The 15039-nt window shown below is 44.2% G+C and overlaps 1 protein-coding gene across 1 annotated transcript in view; it reads right to left on the bottom strand.

Annotated features, from left to right (window-relative positions):
• The window catches only part of HAS2 (hyaluronan synthase 2), a 47191-nt gene that overhangs the window by 9375 nt on the left and 22777 nt on the right, over positions 1–15039 (bottom strand). Inside the window, exon 2 of the mRNA XM_082258237.1 lies at positions 10025–10651. Coding sequence (XP_082114363.1) covers positions 10025–10651 — 627 coding nt within the window. The remainder of the gene's footprint in view (positions 1–10024; positions 10652–15039) is intronic.

Here is a 15039-nt window from a genome sequence, read left to right as displayed (position 1 = left end):
CACAGAAAGCAATAAAAACCTAAACACAAGTTCTAACCATTCCCTGCTTAACCAGGATTTACTTGAACAAAGTATTTGCTCTTTCTGAGTCTTTTTAAAACTAAAAAAACCTTGCAACTTCTTTTTCAAGTTGTTAGCATTCTTATCTGACACTTTTTGTATGATGTTTGTATGCTGTCCTCATGATTGTAGGAATTTCTTCTGGGTGCTTCCCACACAATCCACAATATCCCGGTAGGTTAATGTGCTTATATCCAATCTATGTTTCGTAGGGACATTAATTTGAGAGGTCCTTTGGGGACAGAGACTGATGTTATATATTACTTAAAACACTGAATGACAAGTTGATGCAATATAAGGGCAATGCCATACAAAATGCATATTCCCCATTGATATTCCAGAAATCGCAATGATCAGCTTAAAGTATATCGAAAGCCAAGACATTTTAGAACCTCATTCAGGTTTTTATTGCTATCTGTGTCCCCTTTGTGAATATTCTGTCTCTCTATTTTTCCTGGTGACAATTACCAGTGTTGTATCTTGGCCTAGGCCAACAAGGCCCAGGCCTAGGGCAGCACTTTGCAGGGGGGCAGCAAAAAAGCTGATGGGGCTGCACTGATATGTTGCCCTGATGGGCACTGATATGTTGCACTGATGGGCACTAATAGACTGCACTGTTGGCCACTGATGAGGCAGGACTGATAAGCTGCACTGATATTGCTGCACTGATAAGGCAGCACTGATGGGCACTGATGAAGCTGAACTTATGGGAACTCATGAGGCTGCACTAATGGGCACTGATAGGCTGTGGTTGTGGTCTGTGGTTTGCAGATGACAGGGCGGGTCATAAACAGGAAAGGGTGTGGCCTTTACAGGAAGGAGTGGGTCATAATTAAATTAGGGGTGCCCAAGTTTAGTCAGGCCTAGGGCAGCACAAAACCTAAATACACCACTGACCATTACTACCTGGGAAAGAAAGTCATGGGAAATCTAAAGTTTTACAGTTGTCACCAAAACAGCAGGCAAAGAGGACAATTTTCCCATGAGAATGTCTATGACAGTGAAAAATATCTACAAGAGGAGATACCTCCACTTTGGAGAAATTTCCTTTTGTTTCCTGTTGCCTCTCTGGGACAGTAAGTGAAGGAATATAATTCTTCCTATTTTTCCCTTCATCTCTCTACCAAAAAAAAAAAATAAGAAAAGTTGGCTAAACATAGATCTTTTTCACTTTCCGTTGCATCTCGGCGACAGAAAGAAAATAGGAGTAGAAAACTATTAAACAGAACATGTTCAACAGAACATGGCTATCAATGGGTGCTAAAAGGTTTAAAATTGTATTTTTGTTTGTCATAAGCTGGACAGCAAGAAAATGTACTTTTTCTTCCAAATACAAATGTAATTTGGTTATAGTGACATGTTGATTCAGGCGATGTGTGAATTGTAATGATGGATCCATTTTAAAGCCAGGTCCCCAATAGTGTTGGCAGGTGCAGTCTACTTTCTCCTGGTGGCCCCACTGTAGTTGGAGGAGGAAGTCAAAAGAAACAAGATTCCTCTATGGTTTCCCTGGGTCACTGGGGAAGCTAGCCTATTGGATGCTGCCACCCCATGTGACTCTAGCAGCCATCTTGGGTCAGGCAGAGCCTATTTAAGGCACTGGTTCCTGGGTTTGGTGCGCGCCATGCGAGTGGATAGCGTAAGGAGAGGCACCCTGCCTGTCAGGGACAGTACTAGCAGTAGGGAAAGGTTACTGACAAGGAGAGAAAGCATGGGGGGAGGTGATTTTCTTTGGACATCTTCCCATCTGGGCATGAGATGGCCAGGCCGCATTCTGGTCTCTTTCTAGATGATGTCAGTCTGGCAGAGCATTGCCTCATCCTCATTTCTGCAAAACGTGAATGTACCCGGCTGAGTGGATTCCACCCCCAGGTTCTGTTGTGAACCGTTACTGTAAGTTCTTTATTGCACCTGTCTGTGTGAAATATTGCGACCACACCACGCTGCACTCCACCTACAGCCTGAAAAATCCAGTGGCTCCTTAGGGGGTAAGCACTACAGCCATATAAACCTTTACATATGTACAAAGAGGATATTTTAACTACTCCTTTTTATAAACCACATTATAATATTGGTTTAGATCAGGGGTCTCCAAACCTTCTAAACAAAGGGCCAGTTTATTGTCCTTCAGACTTTAGAGGGGCCGGACTGTGGCCACTGAGAGTTCACAATGCCCTATCCTCAGTATTCGGGGAGGAATAGTGTCCCATCATTGATGTTGGTGGGAAGAATAGTGCCTATCATAGGTATTAGTGGGGGGAATAGTGCCCTATCATTGGTATTAGTGGGCTGAATAGTGCCCCATCATTGGTATCATTGGGAGGAATAGTGCCCCATTATTGGTACCAGTAGGAGGAATAGTGCCCTATCATTTGTATCAGTGGGATTAATAGTGCCCCATTGTTGGTATCAGTAGGAGGAATAGTGCCCCATCATTGGTATCAGTGGGAGGAATAGTGCCCCATTGTTGGTATCAGTGGGAGGAATAGTGCCCCAATTATTGATATCAGTAGGAGTAATAGTGCCCTATCATTGGTATCAGTGGGAGGCATAGTGTCCCATCATGGTTATCAGTGGGAGGAATAGTGGCTCATCATTGGTATCAGTGGGGGGGGGGGGGATAGTGCCCTATCATTGGTATCAGTCGGAGGAATAGTGCCCCGTCATTGGTGTCGGTGAGAAGAATAGTGCCCCATAATTGGTATTAGTGGGAGGAATAGTGCCCCATCATTGATGTCAGTGGGAGGAATAGTGCCCCATCATTGATGTCAGTGGGAGGAATAGTGCCCCATCATTGATGTCGGTGGGAGGAATAGTGCCCCATCATTGGTGTCACTAGGAGGAATAGTGCCCCATCATTGATGTCGGTGGGAGGATTAGTGCCCCATCATTGGTGTCACTAGGAGGAATAGTGCCCCATCATTGGTGTCACTAGGAGGAATAGTGCCCCATCATTGGTGTCAGTAGGAGGAATATTGCCCCATCATTGGTGTCAGTGGGGGGAATAGTGCTCCAAGGGCCAGATAAAAACATGTAATGGGCCGCATCTAGCCCCCGGGCCGCAGTTTGCAGACCACTAGCTTAGATGATCCTTTAAACATAAACTAAAATGTTGATCAGCTGTCCTGAGAAAAAGTACTAGAACACAAAGGATAATAGAATAGAAAAAACGTTATTTCCTTAAAATGAGAACTGAGTTTCCTGGAAAAATGCCACTAGACTGTTCAGGGATTAGAAAATTCACATATTTAACGTCAACCACTGAAACAACTTTCACCAGATGTACCGGGGTGAGGAGACCCTCCCTACGGAGAGTCCCGAGGGATAAGAGACCTGTCTGACTCATAGCTAAGAGACAGTCAAATGGTTCTGAAAGGTGATACCCATCCAGGGAATCGTAGAAAAATTAAATGGCTTTCTCTGGAGAAAATATTGCTTTGTTTCACCTTGCCAACGAGCTACGTTTCCACTTACAAATCGACTGCGTTTCTAACTCATGCCTGGAGACAGCGTAAACTCCTAAACCTCACAGGATTAGGCTGGCTTGACCTCAGCTAACATTAAAGACCACTGCCAACCTTCAGGTGTTGTGCAGCATGAGAACTGAAGGAACGTGTGTAGACCATATGCACGTCAGGAACACACGGCTTAAATCTGACATGTGTTTCATCTTCAGGATCTTATGAAATAAAAAGGCAGCTTTGTTGTAAAAGCTGAAAATATTTTTTTTTGCAAAAACTAAAATGGGATTTGAGTAGAAGCATGGGAACTTAAAGTAAAACTAAACTCATGTTTTAAGTGGTATTAAACCCAAAACCAAAAATGTAATATATTGCAGCTACCAACCGTTAGATGTGGTGGCTGCATTTTTTTTTCTCTTTTTAGTCCCCCCCCCCCTCTGTTTTCCCCTAGTGACCTATCCAGTAATACACCTCCTGTATTAGAGGCGGCCACTCTGGACGAAGGAGCACAGGGGCATATTTGGGCAGCAACATTGTTAATCTGGGGAAGGTGAGTTTTGTCTGTGTTCTGAGGCTTACTCCGTCTTTGCATGTTGGGATTTTTATTTATCACCGTATTGCCTCCCACTTCCTTCTGTACTCCCCTTCTTTTTTTTTTTTCTTCTCTAGTATTTGCTGATGCTGCCACAAATATATAGGCTTTCAAGGTATGGTCCAGTATCCACTAGACTAATGCCTCGTACACACGCAACGATTGTTGGCCGTGAATTTTCGGCCAACGTCCGATCGGCCAATTTTCGGCTTGTTAGTATGATGCTTTCGACAACCGACTGCGACTTTTCGGCCGAATAAAATCTGGTGTGCAGGCTATAAAATTTTTGTTGGCCGTCACCACAACGGCCGATTTTTCATCAGTCAGTACAGATTTCGGCAGACAAAAATCGGATGAGCAAGACTGGGCATGCTCAGTGAAGAAAAAACACACGGAAAGTAAACCATCACATGACATCACTTCTGAAGTTGGTTTTTTTGGCCAACAAAAGTCCAGTGCAAGACTGGAGCACATTTCAACCAACACAACAACACTGGACAAAAGACGGCCGATAATCGTTGCGTGTGTACGAGGCATTACCCCCCCCCCCCCAATTTCGCTGGGGGACCTACCAGTCATTCCATCACATGTGTACACACTCCTGGCCTTTTCTTGTTCTCTTTGGTAGAATTGGTGAGCGCTGTTATTCTGAGTTGTAGATATGTATGTTAATGCATTTTTGCTTGTATATCTAAAAATTGTGTTTCTCTTTTTCAAGTTATGTGACAATCAAAATTAATGTTGAGGGTTCTTGAAGATGCAGAGTGGAAATTTTCTTATGTTCTGCGAAAAGCGTCACTTCTCCATTTTATGTATTCATTTGTCACATTATTGTATAACATGTTGAGCTGCCATTTTGCATTTTGTATATTGTAGATTTAGCTACATGTTTTTTTTAATTGATTATCTAAGATTAAAATGTTCTATGATTTTACACAGTCATGTGGTTGCTTTCTCACCTTATATGACAGGGATCCTCAAACTACGGCCCTCCAGCTGTTGTGGAACATTGTAAAACTCTGACATTCACAGACATGACTAGGCAATTGGAGGGCCATAGTTTGAAGACCCCTGTTATATGACAATCCCACAACCTTATGAGTCCATTCAGACTAGCGCGACTTGTCTGGCGACTTGGTCGCCTGATAAGTCACGGTCGGTCGCTCGCTCGCCATTGAGTAGTACAGGACCCGTTCTAATAGGAGCGACACAAGTCGCTCCGACTTAGAAAAAGGGTCCTGTACTACTTTGGGGCGACCTGGGAACGACTTGCATAGACTTCCATTATGTGAAGTCCCTGCAAGTCGCACCGAAGTCGCGGTGCACGCTGTGCACCGCGACTTCACAGGTCGCCCCTCGAAGTCGGATCGAGCCAGTCTGAATGGGCTGTAAAAGTCCGTATTATTTATGAGAACGGCTTTTTAGCCTTCCTCGTTTTCTGTCAATAGTCTTTGAACATTTGGATGTGGATGGAGTGGATTGTCTTCAGAACTGGCTGAACTTGTCTTGTTTTGCTTCTCCTTGCCTGTCAGGGTTAATGTACACTGAGCCGCCTATATGCAGCTCAGTATACATTTACGACTCCCGTACACATGTGCAGGAGTGATGTCATCACAGCACAGCCAATCCAATGTCCGAAGAGTCTGAACCCAGAAGGAAGACCTGAAGAAGATTGAATCGCCTGTGACAGTAGAGAGAGCTGACAATGAAGCGCTGGAGCAGATCACTTGGCAGGTAGGTCTGCCATAATGTGCTGCTATGCTGTGCATACAACTACGTTACGGCATAAAGCTCCCGGGACCATTTCTTTTTTCTTTTTTTCCCCGGGTTTAATTTCGCTTTATGTTTACTTGTCCCCTAAAGTCATGCATGCAGCAGTCTGATCACCGAGGGAGAGAAGACAGAGAAAATACTTCCTTCTACCCCCAGCAGACAGATCACAGGGGGTAGAGGGATTCATTTAGTTGTATTGGTTTGCCACTTTGCTGCTAAATCATTATGTTATTTTAAGCTAAAACCATTTGTTAGGATAGACCTTCCCTCACTTCAGTTGCTGGCAGCCCCATTATCACTTTTCCTGATAACGGTATCTGAGTAGAATTTTTGCAGCTGTCAGTAAGGTGTGAGGATGCAGAATTGACAGCAATGACCAACGCAATTAAGAAAAGTGTCATTCAACCCATTATAATGAAATCGGACAGTGGGAAGGCATTTTGTATGAAGGATGGTCTGGTGCACCACAGCTTTGCCTGGGTAAAAATTAGTAAACCCAAGACAGTAGGCTTGTGTAGCACCCTCCTTGGTAGGTGCTAGAGGGAGAGTATAGTTTTGGGGTCTTTCAGCTTACCAGAGAGATTGCCAGGTAAATTTATATTGCTCTCTATTAGAGAGCAGGATCTATTGATAGAGTCTGCTCATGGTGCTCAGCAGGGCTGGCCCAAGACATTGTGCTGCCTGGGTCCAAGAATAAAATACTGCCCCCCCCCCCAAAAAAAAACACCCCAATAAAAGGCCCCCCCCATCCATTATTTTATATAAATATAGAATGTAGAAAATATATATACTGTTATCTTCTTCCATAACTCACCACCGGACCGGTCCACCAAACACCCACTGTCTGTCCTGAGTCCTCCTGTCACTCCTGTGTCTGCCACCACCTTAGAAGATCCAGCCTGCCCTGCGTGAGATGGAGTGCGCTGATGTCTGAAGTCATTGCGCACACCATGACACACTTACAGATTGTACTCTTCCCCAACATTTTTACCCCAATGGAACCCCAGAGCCAATTTTTCGATCTTGGGGAACCCCTGCTAAAATTAATGAATTGGGGGTCAGTAGGAAGAATGCCCGTTACACTGTTGGCCAGCAGAAGGAATGAAACCCTTACAGACAGGTAAAGGAACCCCAAGCAACCTCTGGAGGAACCTGAGGGTTTGTTGTCTCTCCGTGGCTCTCCATGGGAGTCTTTCCCAACAAAATTCCAATGCAGCTGATGTCTGACGTCATTGCGCACACCATGATTACGTGAGGGACATTCCCCGCAGGAGAGACTCCACCTCCTCATTCTCATCAGTTTGCACTACGGCTGCAGCATGAGATGGGGAATTGCCACGCGTAAAAACCCGCAAACTGATGACAAACAAAACTGCTGGAAAAAAATCTTGGGAGCCAATTTGCTGCCCCTCTCCAAGTGCTGCCTGGGTCCAATGGACCCAGTGGGACCCATGGTAGGGCCGGCCCTGTTGCTCAGGTGCAGCTCAGCTTCTCAGCAATGTTTTTGGTTCAATGGGGAGGCATATTGGACAGTGGGAGGAAACCTAATAAGTGAGGGCACAGGCATTGTTACAGCTCTGATGATTGGCAGAGGAAAATTCCAAAGGCACATGTGCTCAGGGTCTTTGGCTGGAGAGTGGGGTCCTAGAGGGAGGGGGTGGCTGCCCCTCATCTGTAGAAGCTGTGATGCATCCTCAGGTAGTCAAACTGAGGGCCTGAATGTCAGAGAGGAGCTGAACCTAGAGGTCCTACAGAGCTGACTGGAAGGGAGACACTGGAAAGGATCTGATTCTGCATATAGTAAGTACAGATCTCTGTCATGGGGCCTTTCATGTGAGGGCCATCCCTTCAGAGGAAGAGTCAGTGCATGGGTGTCAAGTCAAGGGGATGCTAGAGAGTGTCCTAAAGATGAATTCTGCTGCTAGAGAGAGCAAGAGGACTTTTATTCCTCCATACAAGTGGCAGTATGGTAAAGCAGTGTGTCTGCTTCCATAAATAACCTGGTGAGAGTTGTCCTTATCTACTGTGAATATTTCAGTTGGAGTATCCCACTATTCCTTTCTCCCATCCAAGTTCCACAATAAATACAAAACCAAATACCCCGGACTGTTATTGAGTAACGATCAAACGGGTGTAAGGAGGGATGTGTGAAAATCCCTTACTACACTAGTTTCTCTGTGTGCAATTTATAGTCACATTTTCAGTGCTTCTTTTTTAACTTGTAGAGCTGAATTTTAGGAAAGCATCTAAATACACAGCTGAAATGCATATATAGGAATTATTCTACCTGCCAAATAAATCTGGGCGGCTAGGTGTCATGTGATCCAGGCACCCCTACTAGACATCACAACCAAGTCATTGACATCTATTGCAGCAGTAGCACCTCTAAGAAAGGAGAAGCAGCATAGTGATAAGGTGAGCCCTCTGCTCATTCTGTTCTATATAGATATATATTTGCATTATTTGATGTTGGCGTTCACAGTATCATGTCATAGACCATTGTTTTGTTAAGTTGAACAAGACTTACTTTAAAACGACTAAGCCCGCATTCACACTGCAGCGACACGACTCTGTCCTACTTCGGGGGCGACTTGTGAAGTCCCGTGCACTGCGAATTTGGCGCGACTTGCATGGACTTCATATAATGAATGTCTATGCAAGTCACTGCGAGGTCACCCCGAAGTAGTACAGGACCCTTTTTCTAAGTCGGAGCGACTTGTGTCACTCCTATTAGAACAGGTCCTGTACCAGTCAATGGACCGCGAGGGACAGCGACTTGTCAGGCTGACAAGTCGCCTGACAAGTCGCGTTAGTGTGAATGGAGTCTAAACATGGGCAAACATTGGTTTAAATTCACTATAATGTAATAAATGTCAATGATAATCACAAGATTAAACGAGAAGTATGGGAATGGTGTTTTTTTTTTTGGAATCATACTTACCTAGGTTGATGCAACGTTGGTCTGATACTGCATCTGTCCCCTGCCAGCTCTAAGATTGAGAACCGAGCGATCAAACACTGATGATTGGTTGGTTCTCACAGCTACCTAAGCAGAGAGCTGATGACTGTCAGTCACTGGCTCTCTGCTTTGCCTTAAACCCCTGTGTTCACTGATACGCTGGGCTGCGGAGGGGGCGGGAGTGACCGACTCAGGCTGTCAGCGGTTTGCTGTGAGACTGAGCTGGGTGTCGGTCTAGGCATGTGGGCAGATCCTGACTATATGGTTGCAATCTGTCCTGAGCTTGGACTGGCTCTGTGACGTCAGCCAAAAGCGGGCTTCAGCCTGTTATCTGCTGAAAATGGGTCACAGGATTGCAGAAAGAACTACACACCTGTGATCCACAAGAGAAGTACAGTACAGTACAGTACAAGTTTTGGCTGTACTTCTCCTTTAAGATCTTGTTTACACTTGCAGTTGGGAGGCATTAAAAACTTGGCTCAACCAGATATAAGTCTGGAGGAGAGGGCATTCCTAAGTTATGCCCCCATGTGATGCTGAACCTCAATGGTTGAAAGTAAGGCTGGAGAGAAAAGGGTTGAATGGTACCAGGAAAAAAGGCAGGCCCTACCTTGCTGCACGTTTTATTGCACATTGTGTGCAGTGACATCATAGTATTTAATTTCAGCACAGGAACCTGTACAAGTGTACAAGACTGAACATAAGGCCGAAGTTCAGTTTAAAAGTTGTGTATCGCTAAGTGCTAGCCAAACAAGCTACGGACTTCTTACTTTTTAGAATGTTAATGTACTGTACCACCCCCTGTATGTATTATTTTAACCTAAACAGGCTACAGCTGACAGTGTACGTGTGTGTTGTTTTGGCATCCGATGAATGAGTTTCATTTTCCCATCGTCTTGAAGGGTCGCGCCTTTCTAGGAACATATGTGAGTGTTGGGGAACGGGGGAGCTAAGGCTAGATTTGGGACCCTTCACTTCTCAAGAATGACGTTATGCACTTTCAATACAGTTTACAGTTTGTACAAGGTTAAAAAGAAAAAAACGCTTTTATGGAGCTGAGTGTGTTTTAAACATCGTGAATGGGCCACTATGTTCAAAAGAGCCTACAGTATCCTGTAACTTTCTGCTGGCCTTATACAAAGGCCCTTCTGTCTGAACATGCAGTGACTTATGACCTACCTGCACATAATCCACGCTTCTTCCCAGTGCTCTGAATGCCGTGTACATCACTTCTCTCTTCCCACCCCACTTCTGCATGATGCAAATGTATCGGTTGCTGAGCACCAACTGAGTCACGTGTTGCATGCTCTCTTTGTGCGATTGCTCCGTCTCCCCGGGGCCCTTTTCATGGAAGTTATTTTTCCAGATGTAAGTGGCACTTAGATCGCTGCCCATGATTTCGCTAAACGTGTCCATCATGTAGACGTCTTCTTCGGAGTTGCCGTCGATGACCATGATGACTTTAATCCCGGGGTAGGTCAACCGTTTGACGGAGAGTAAACATTTTCGTAAGTAGTCAGGATCCTCTTGATATGCAGCAATACAAAGGGCGACGGACTTGTTCAGTTTTATAGGGGTCTCCAGGGAACGTTTCATTTTCCTATGCTCTAAGTAAGCAAAGAGGCTTTGGATGAGGAGGTGGAGGGCTAAAATTGCACCGTACAGTCCGAAAGAGAAGTAGTAATTGTCTGTTTGGATAAACTGATACCCTACGATATAAGCAGCCGTAATTCCTAGTAGGAGGGACACTCCGAAGAGGGTTGTTCCAATTATTCTTAAGATGCAAATAAATCGTTCACAATGCATCTGCAACAAAAGAGACACAAAATCCGTTAATGACATGTTTGGGAAAAAAACATTATGGGGTCATATGTTTGCAGGTAGCCAAAATGATGAGCCAATTTTCCCTTGGTGCCACTGTCTTGGAAGAATAACTGTGTTTTGGCCAATAAACTCCAACGTGACCAGTAGATTCTCCCTGGACCTAGCTCTGCCAAAGGTTTCTGGTGTGAATGATGCTATCCCTTACACTTCCAGCACATTTCCATATCCAATTCATATACCAAGAGTCTTCATAAGCCCCTAGTTCATCTCCAATTTAATTTCTGTTAGGCAGGGGATTGTGGGAAGACACATAGTAGAACTGTTTTAAATTAAATTATCTTTTAATAAAAAAAACACTTCTAGACTATATAACCAACACAACCCATGGCAGTACAGTGGCGTAGTTGCTAACACTTGCAGCCCTAGAACCCTTGGTTTAAATCCCAATCAGGGGTACCTGCATGGAATTTACATCTTCTCCCTGTGCTTACTTGGGCTTACTCCAGTTTCCCCCCACACTCCAAGGACATTTTAATACAGCCTTTCTCAACCTTTCTACCCCAAAGGAATCCCTAAAAAAAATATTAACATCTCACGATAACCTTACTAAAACCAACTCATGGGGGGGTCAATAGGAAAGATGTTCCTTACGTTGGTGGTCAGCAGGAGGTTTGAACCCCCTCAGTGTTGGTCAGAATGCCACCCATACAGGCAGCGAAAAAGATCATTGGTGTCATGCTGCTGGTTCTACTAAATGGCATGGGTCCTGGAATTATGCAGGCACCATTTAATAGAAGGTCAGAAAGCAAAAGCTCAAGGAACCAATAGCAATAGTTGGAGGAACCGTAGGGTTCCACAGAACCCTGGTTGAGAATAACTGTTCTAATAGGTTAAATGGCTCCAAATTGTTCTATCAGGCATGCATGTGATGCAGGGCCCTTAGATTGTAGGCTCCTTGGAGGCAAGGAAAAGTGTGAATGCACACTATGTAAAGAGTGGGTTATTATATAAATACATATATCAAAATAAATAAGCAGCCTATGTATGAAGGCCTAAGAGCCGGTCCACACTAGCGTGACTTGTCAGCCTGACAAGTCACGCTCCCTCGCGGTCCATTGACCGCTACAGGACCCGTTCTAATAGGAGCGACACAAGTCGCTTCGACTTAGAAAAAGGGTCCTGTACTACTTAGGGGCGACCTCGGAGCGACTTGCATAGACTTCCATTATGTGAAGTCCCTGCAAGTCGCTCCGAAGTCGTGGTGCATGGCAATGCACAAGTCGCCCCCGAAGTAGTACAGAGTCGTGTCGCCTTAGTGTGAACCAACTCTTAAACAGCTTTTCTCAAACTTTTTACCACAGAGGAACCCTTGAAATAATTGTCAGATCTCAGTGAACCCCAGTGGTTAGAAGGCCAGTGAGAGGTTTATTGTTAAAAAGCTTTCTTTGAGCTCCAATCCAGTTCCTTAGCCTACGCTGAGATAATGCTAGTAGTCTGCTGCAAGCTGGAGAAAGTATTTGCTCAGTCCCCTCCCCAAGTATTTAGAATGCAATATTCCAATTTTGTAGCAAGTCCAAAGGCAAATGGCTGCAGCAGAGACTGATCTGTATCAGACATTTGTGAACACAGCCAAGAACCTCAAGAGATGAAGATTTACATGATTGTAGCATCTCTGAGCCAACATCTCAGTCTAGGACGTGGATTCTGAGCCTGGGTGAAGTCTACACAAAATTAACTCTTTCCTCTTGGGGAAAAAAGTAGATAATGGCATGATCAAAGGGTACTGTGATCTCTGTGATATGCATCAAATACCTGAAAGTGTTTTGCTTTACTTTACACATAGCAACAAATATCAGATGCTTGGTCCTCTTTAGAGCCTATCTCTAGGGAACATAAACAATTCTGCAGCCTTCTTGAAAGGATTAGGTGTCTGTTTAGGTCACTTTTTTTTACCTGATCCCACACTCCTCTTGAAGTCGGCGGTCTACCCTTCTCTATGAAAAGTCCAAACATTGAGACCGCACTCAAGGTAGTAAGATGAAAGCAAATGAACTCCTTTATTCCTCATAAATTAAGCAAACAGACAGTGCACAAACAGACGTGTCGGGTTGACGCGTTTCACGATGCTGTAGATCGCTTACACATAACCACATGAGTAAGCGATCTACAGCATCGCGAAACACGTCAACCTGACATGTCTGTTTGTGCACTGTCTGTTTGCTTCATTTATGAGGAATAAAGGAGTTCATTTGCTTTCATCTTACTACCTTGAGTGCGGTCTCAATTTTTGGACTTTTCTGCGTTTGGATGAAGGATCCGACCTGCACCAAGCCTTGAACTTGCACCTGAGCGGTTTTCCCTTTGTTTTTTCCATACCCTTCTCTATGCTCTGGCGGAGGCATCCTCATATCCAGTGCAAGACTATAGAGGAGAGGAGGCTTTGAGGACTAGTCTTGCATCGTGAAAGGAGCCTGCATGAGCAGGGAATCAAGTAAATAAAAGTGCTTTTTCCGGTACCCTAAACGAGCATTTAGCCATCACAATGTGGGGGAAACTCCACTGCAAGGGGCGATTTTTGTATTTTCCGGAACTTTTTTGTAAAGTTGACGCTACAATGATGTGTATAATGCTCTGTTTCGATGCCCCTTTTTTGTTGTTAAAACTGAGTGTATTGGGTGGAGCCCTACGCATACAGAGGTTAAGTAGGATCTGATTTAATGGCACATATGCTTTTAGTCAATTTTTCCAGTCTCCTCCAGAACCCCAGGACAACCCAGATTATAAGCTTAGGTGGTAGCTCGTTTTTTATTCAGGGAATAGATTTGGGTCCTGGGAACAGCATGATAAGCTTGCTGCTGGCCTTTCTTCCCTTTGTATTTTATCAGCCAGCGGAGCTTGCTCTGATTAGGCTCATCTCACATCATGCCTTGGCTTCAGCCGCCTCTTGGAACAACACCCTCTTACATCATGCAACAGCAAATGTTGCTTTTTCTGTGCCGTCTAAAGCAGCACAAACACAGCCCAACTTAAAATGTTACAGTCTACACAGTAGGATCAACTTTGCCTCAGACTGCTAGGAGTATTTGATGAAGAAAGTTTAAGGCTGATTGGCTTGGTATAAAGTTTCAGCTAATAGCAACTCCTTATTAAAAAAATCTACTTTTAGGGCCCTTCACACTGATCAGTTTTTCAGTTAAAAAATGTGAAAGATAAATGCATGAAAAGTTCCTATTGATTCCTGCTATGGAACACTTCACACTGGTTAGTTGTGTTTTTATAAGTCCTGCTTGCTGCGTTTGTGGTGCATTTTTGGTGCATGTTTGGTGCATGCTTAAAACTACACCAAAAACGCATCTCCCTATTTAAATGCGCTGAAAATGCATTAAAAAATGCTTAGAAAATGCACCCGCTATTGCGTCTTTTGTGCGTTTTTTGAGCCACATGTCCATGTTTCACAGGTATAACCAGAAAACGCGCCGGAAACGCGACAACAACTCATGTTGTTTTTGCAATGGAACAGTGTGAAAGCAGCCATAGGCTATTCTCCACAAAAGTCCACTATTAAGCCTCGTACACACGCAATGATTATCGGCCGACCGATCGGCCGACTTTTGTCCAGTGTTGTTGTGTTGGTTGAAATGTGCTCTAGACTGCACACAAATTTTCTCGGCCAACAAAAATCTACTTCAGAAGTGATGTCATGTGCTGGTTTACTTTCCGTGTGTTTTTTCTTCTCTGTGCATGCCCAGTCTTGCTCATCAGATTTTTGTCTGCCGAAATCTGTACTGACTGACGGAAAATCGGCCGTTGTGTTGATGGCCAACAAAAATTTTACTAACAAGCCGAAAATCGGCCGATCGGACATTGGCCAAAAATTCACGGCCAACTATTGACGCGTGTGTACGAGGCATTAGTTTGGTATTCCAAAACTGTTCTATTTGCTGGCTGGAAAAGTTTTCATGATTGCCTTTGCTGGCTATTTAATGCATTTGGAGATGGATTTGCTCTTCAGAGTTGGGGAGCAGAGAGAACTAATAAAAAGGTCAATTGGAGTAAGTTAGCCCATCGGTATCCTATATTTTCTTTAAGATAACAAGCAGCATGGGTATATAGGTATCACTGATGTATACCCATACCCAGTTACTAATTAGGCTGTCACAGTTGCAAAATACCCATAGGATGCATACTATGCTATCTTAATAAATACAGAGTGCTACATCAATATCTTTATGTCGAGACTGAATGTCATTGGGGGAGGTTTGCAGAGTCTACACTCTTGTCATGGTGCCAATTGCCACGACAGGGGGAATGCAAGATTTATTACATTACCACTCAACCCAAACCCTTTAAAGTTGGATTGATTCACCTAC

This window comes from Pelophylax lessonae (genome assembly GCF_965119305.1).
Source record: "Pelophylax lessonae genome assembly, chromosome: 5".
Lineage (NCBI taxonomy): Eukaryota > Metazoa > Chordata > Amphibia > Anura > Ranidae > Pelophylax > Pelophylax lessonae.
The sequence above is the reverse complement of the archived record's forward strand: the minus strand, read 5'-3'. Positions and strand labels throughout refer to the sequence as shown.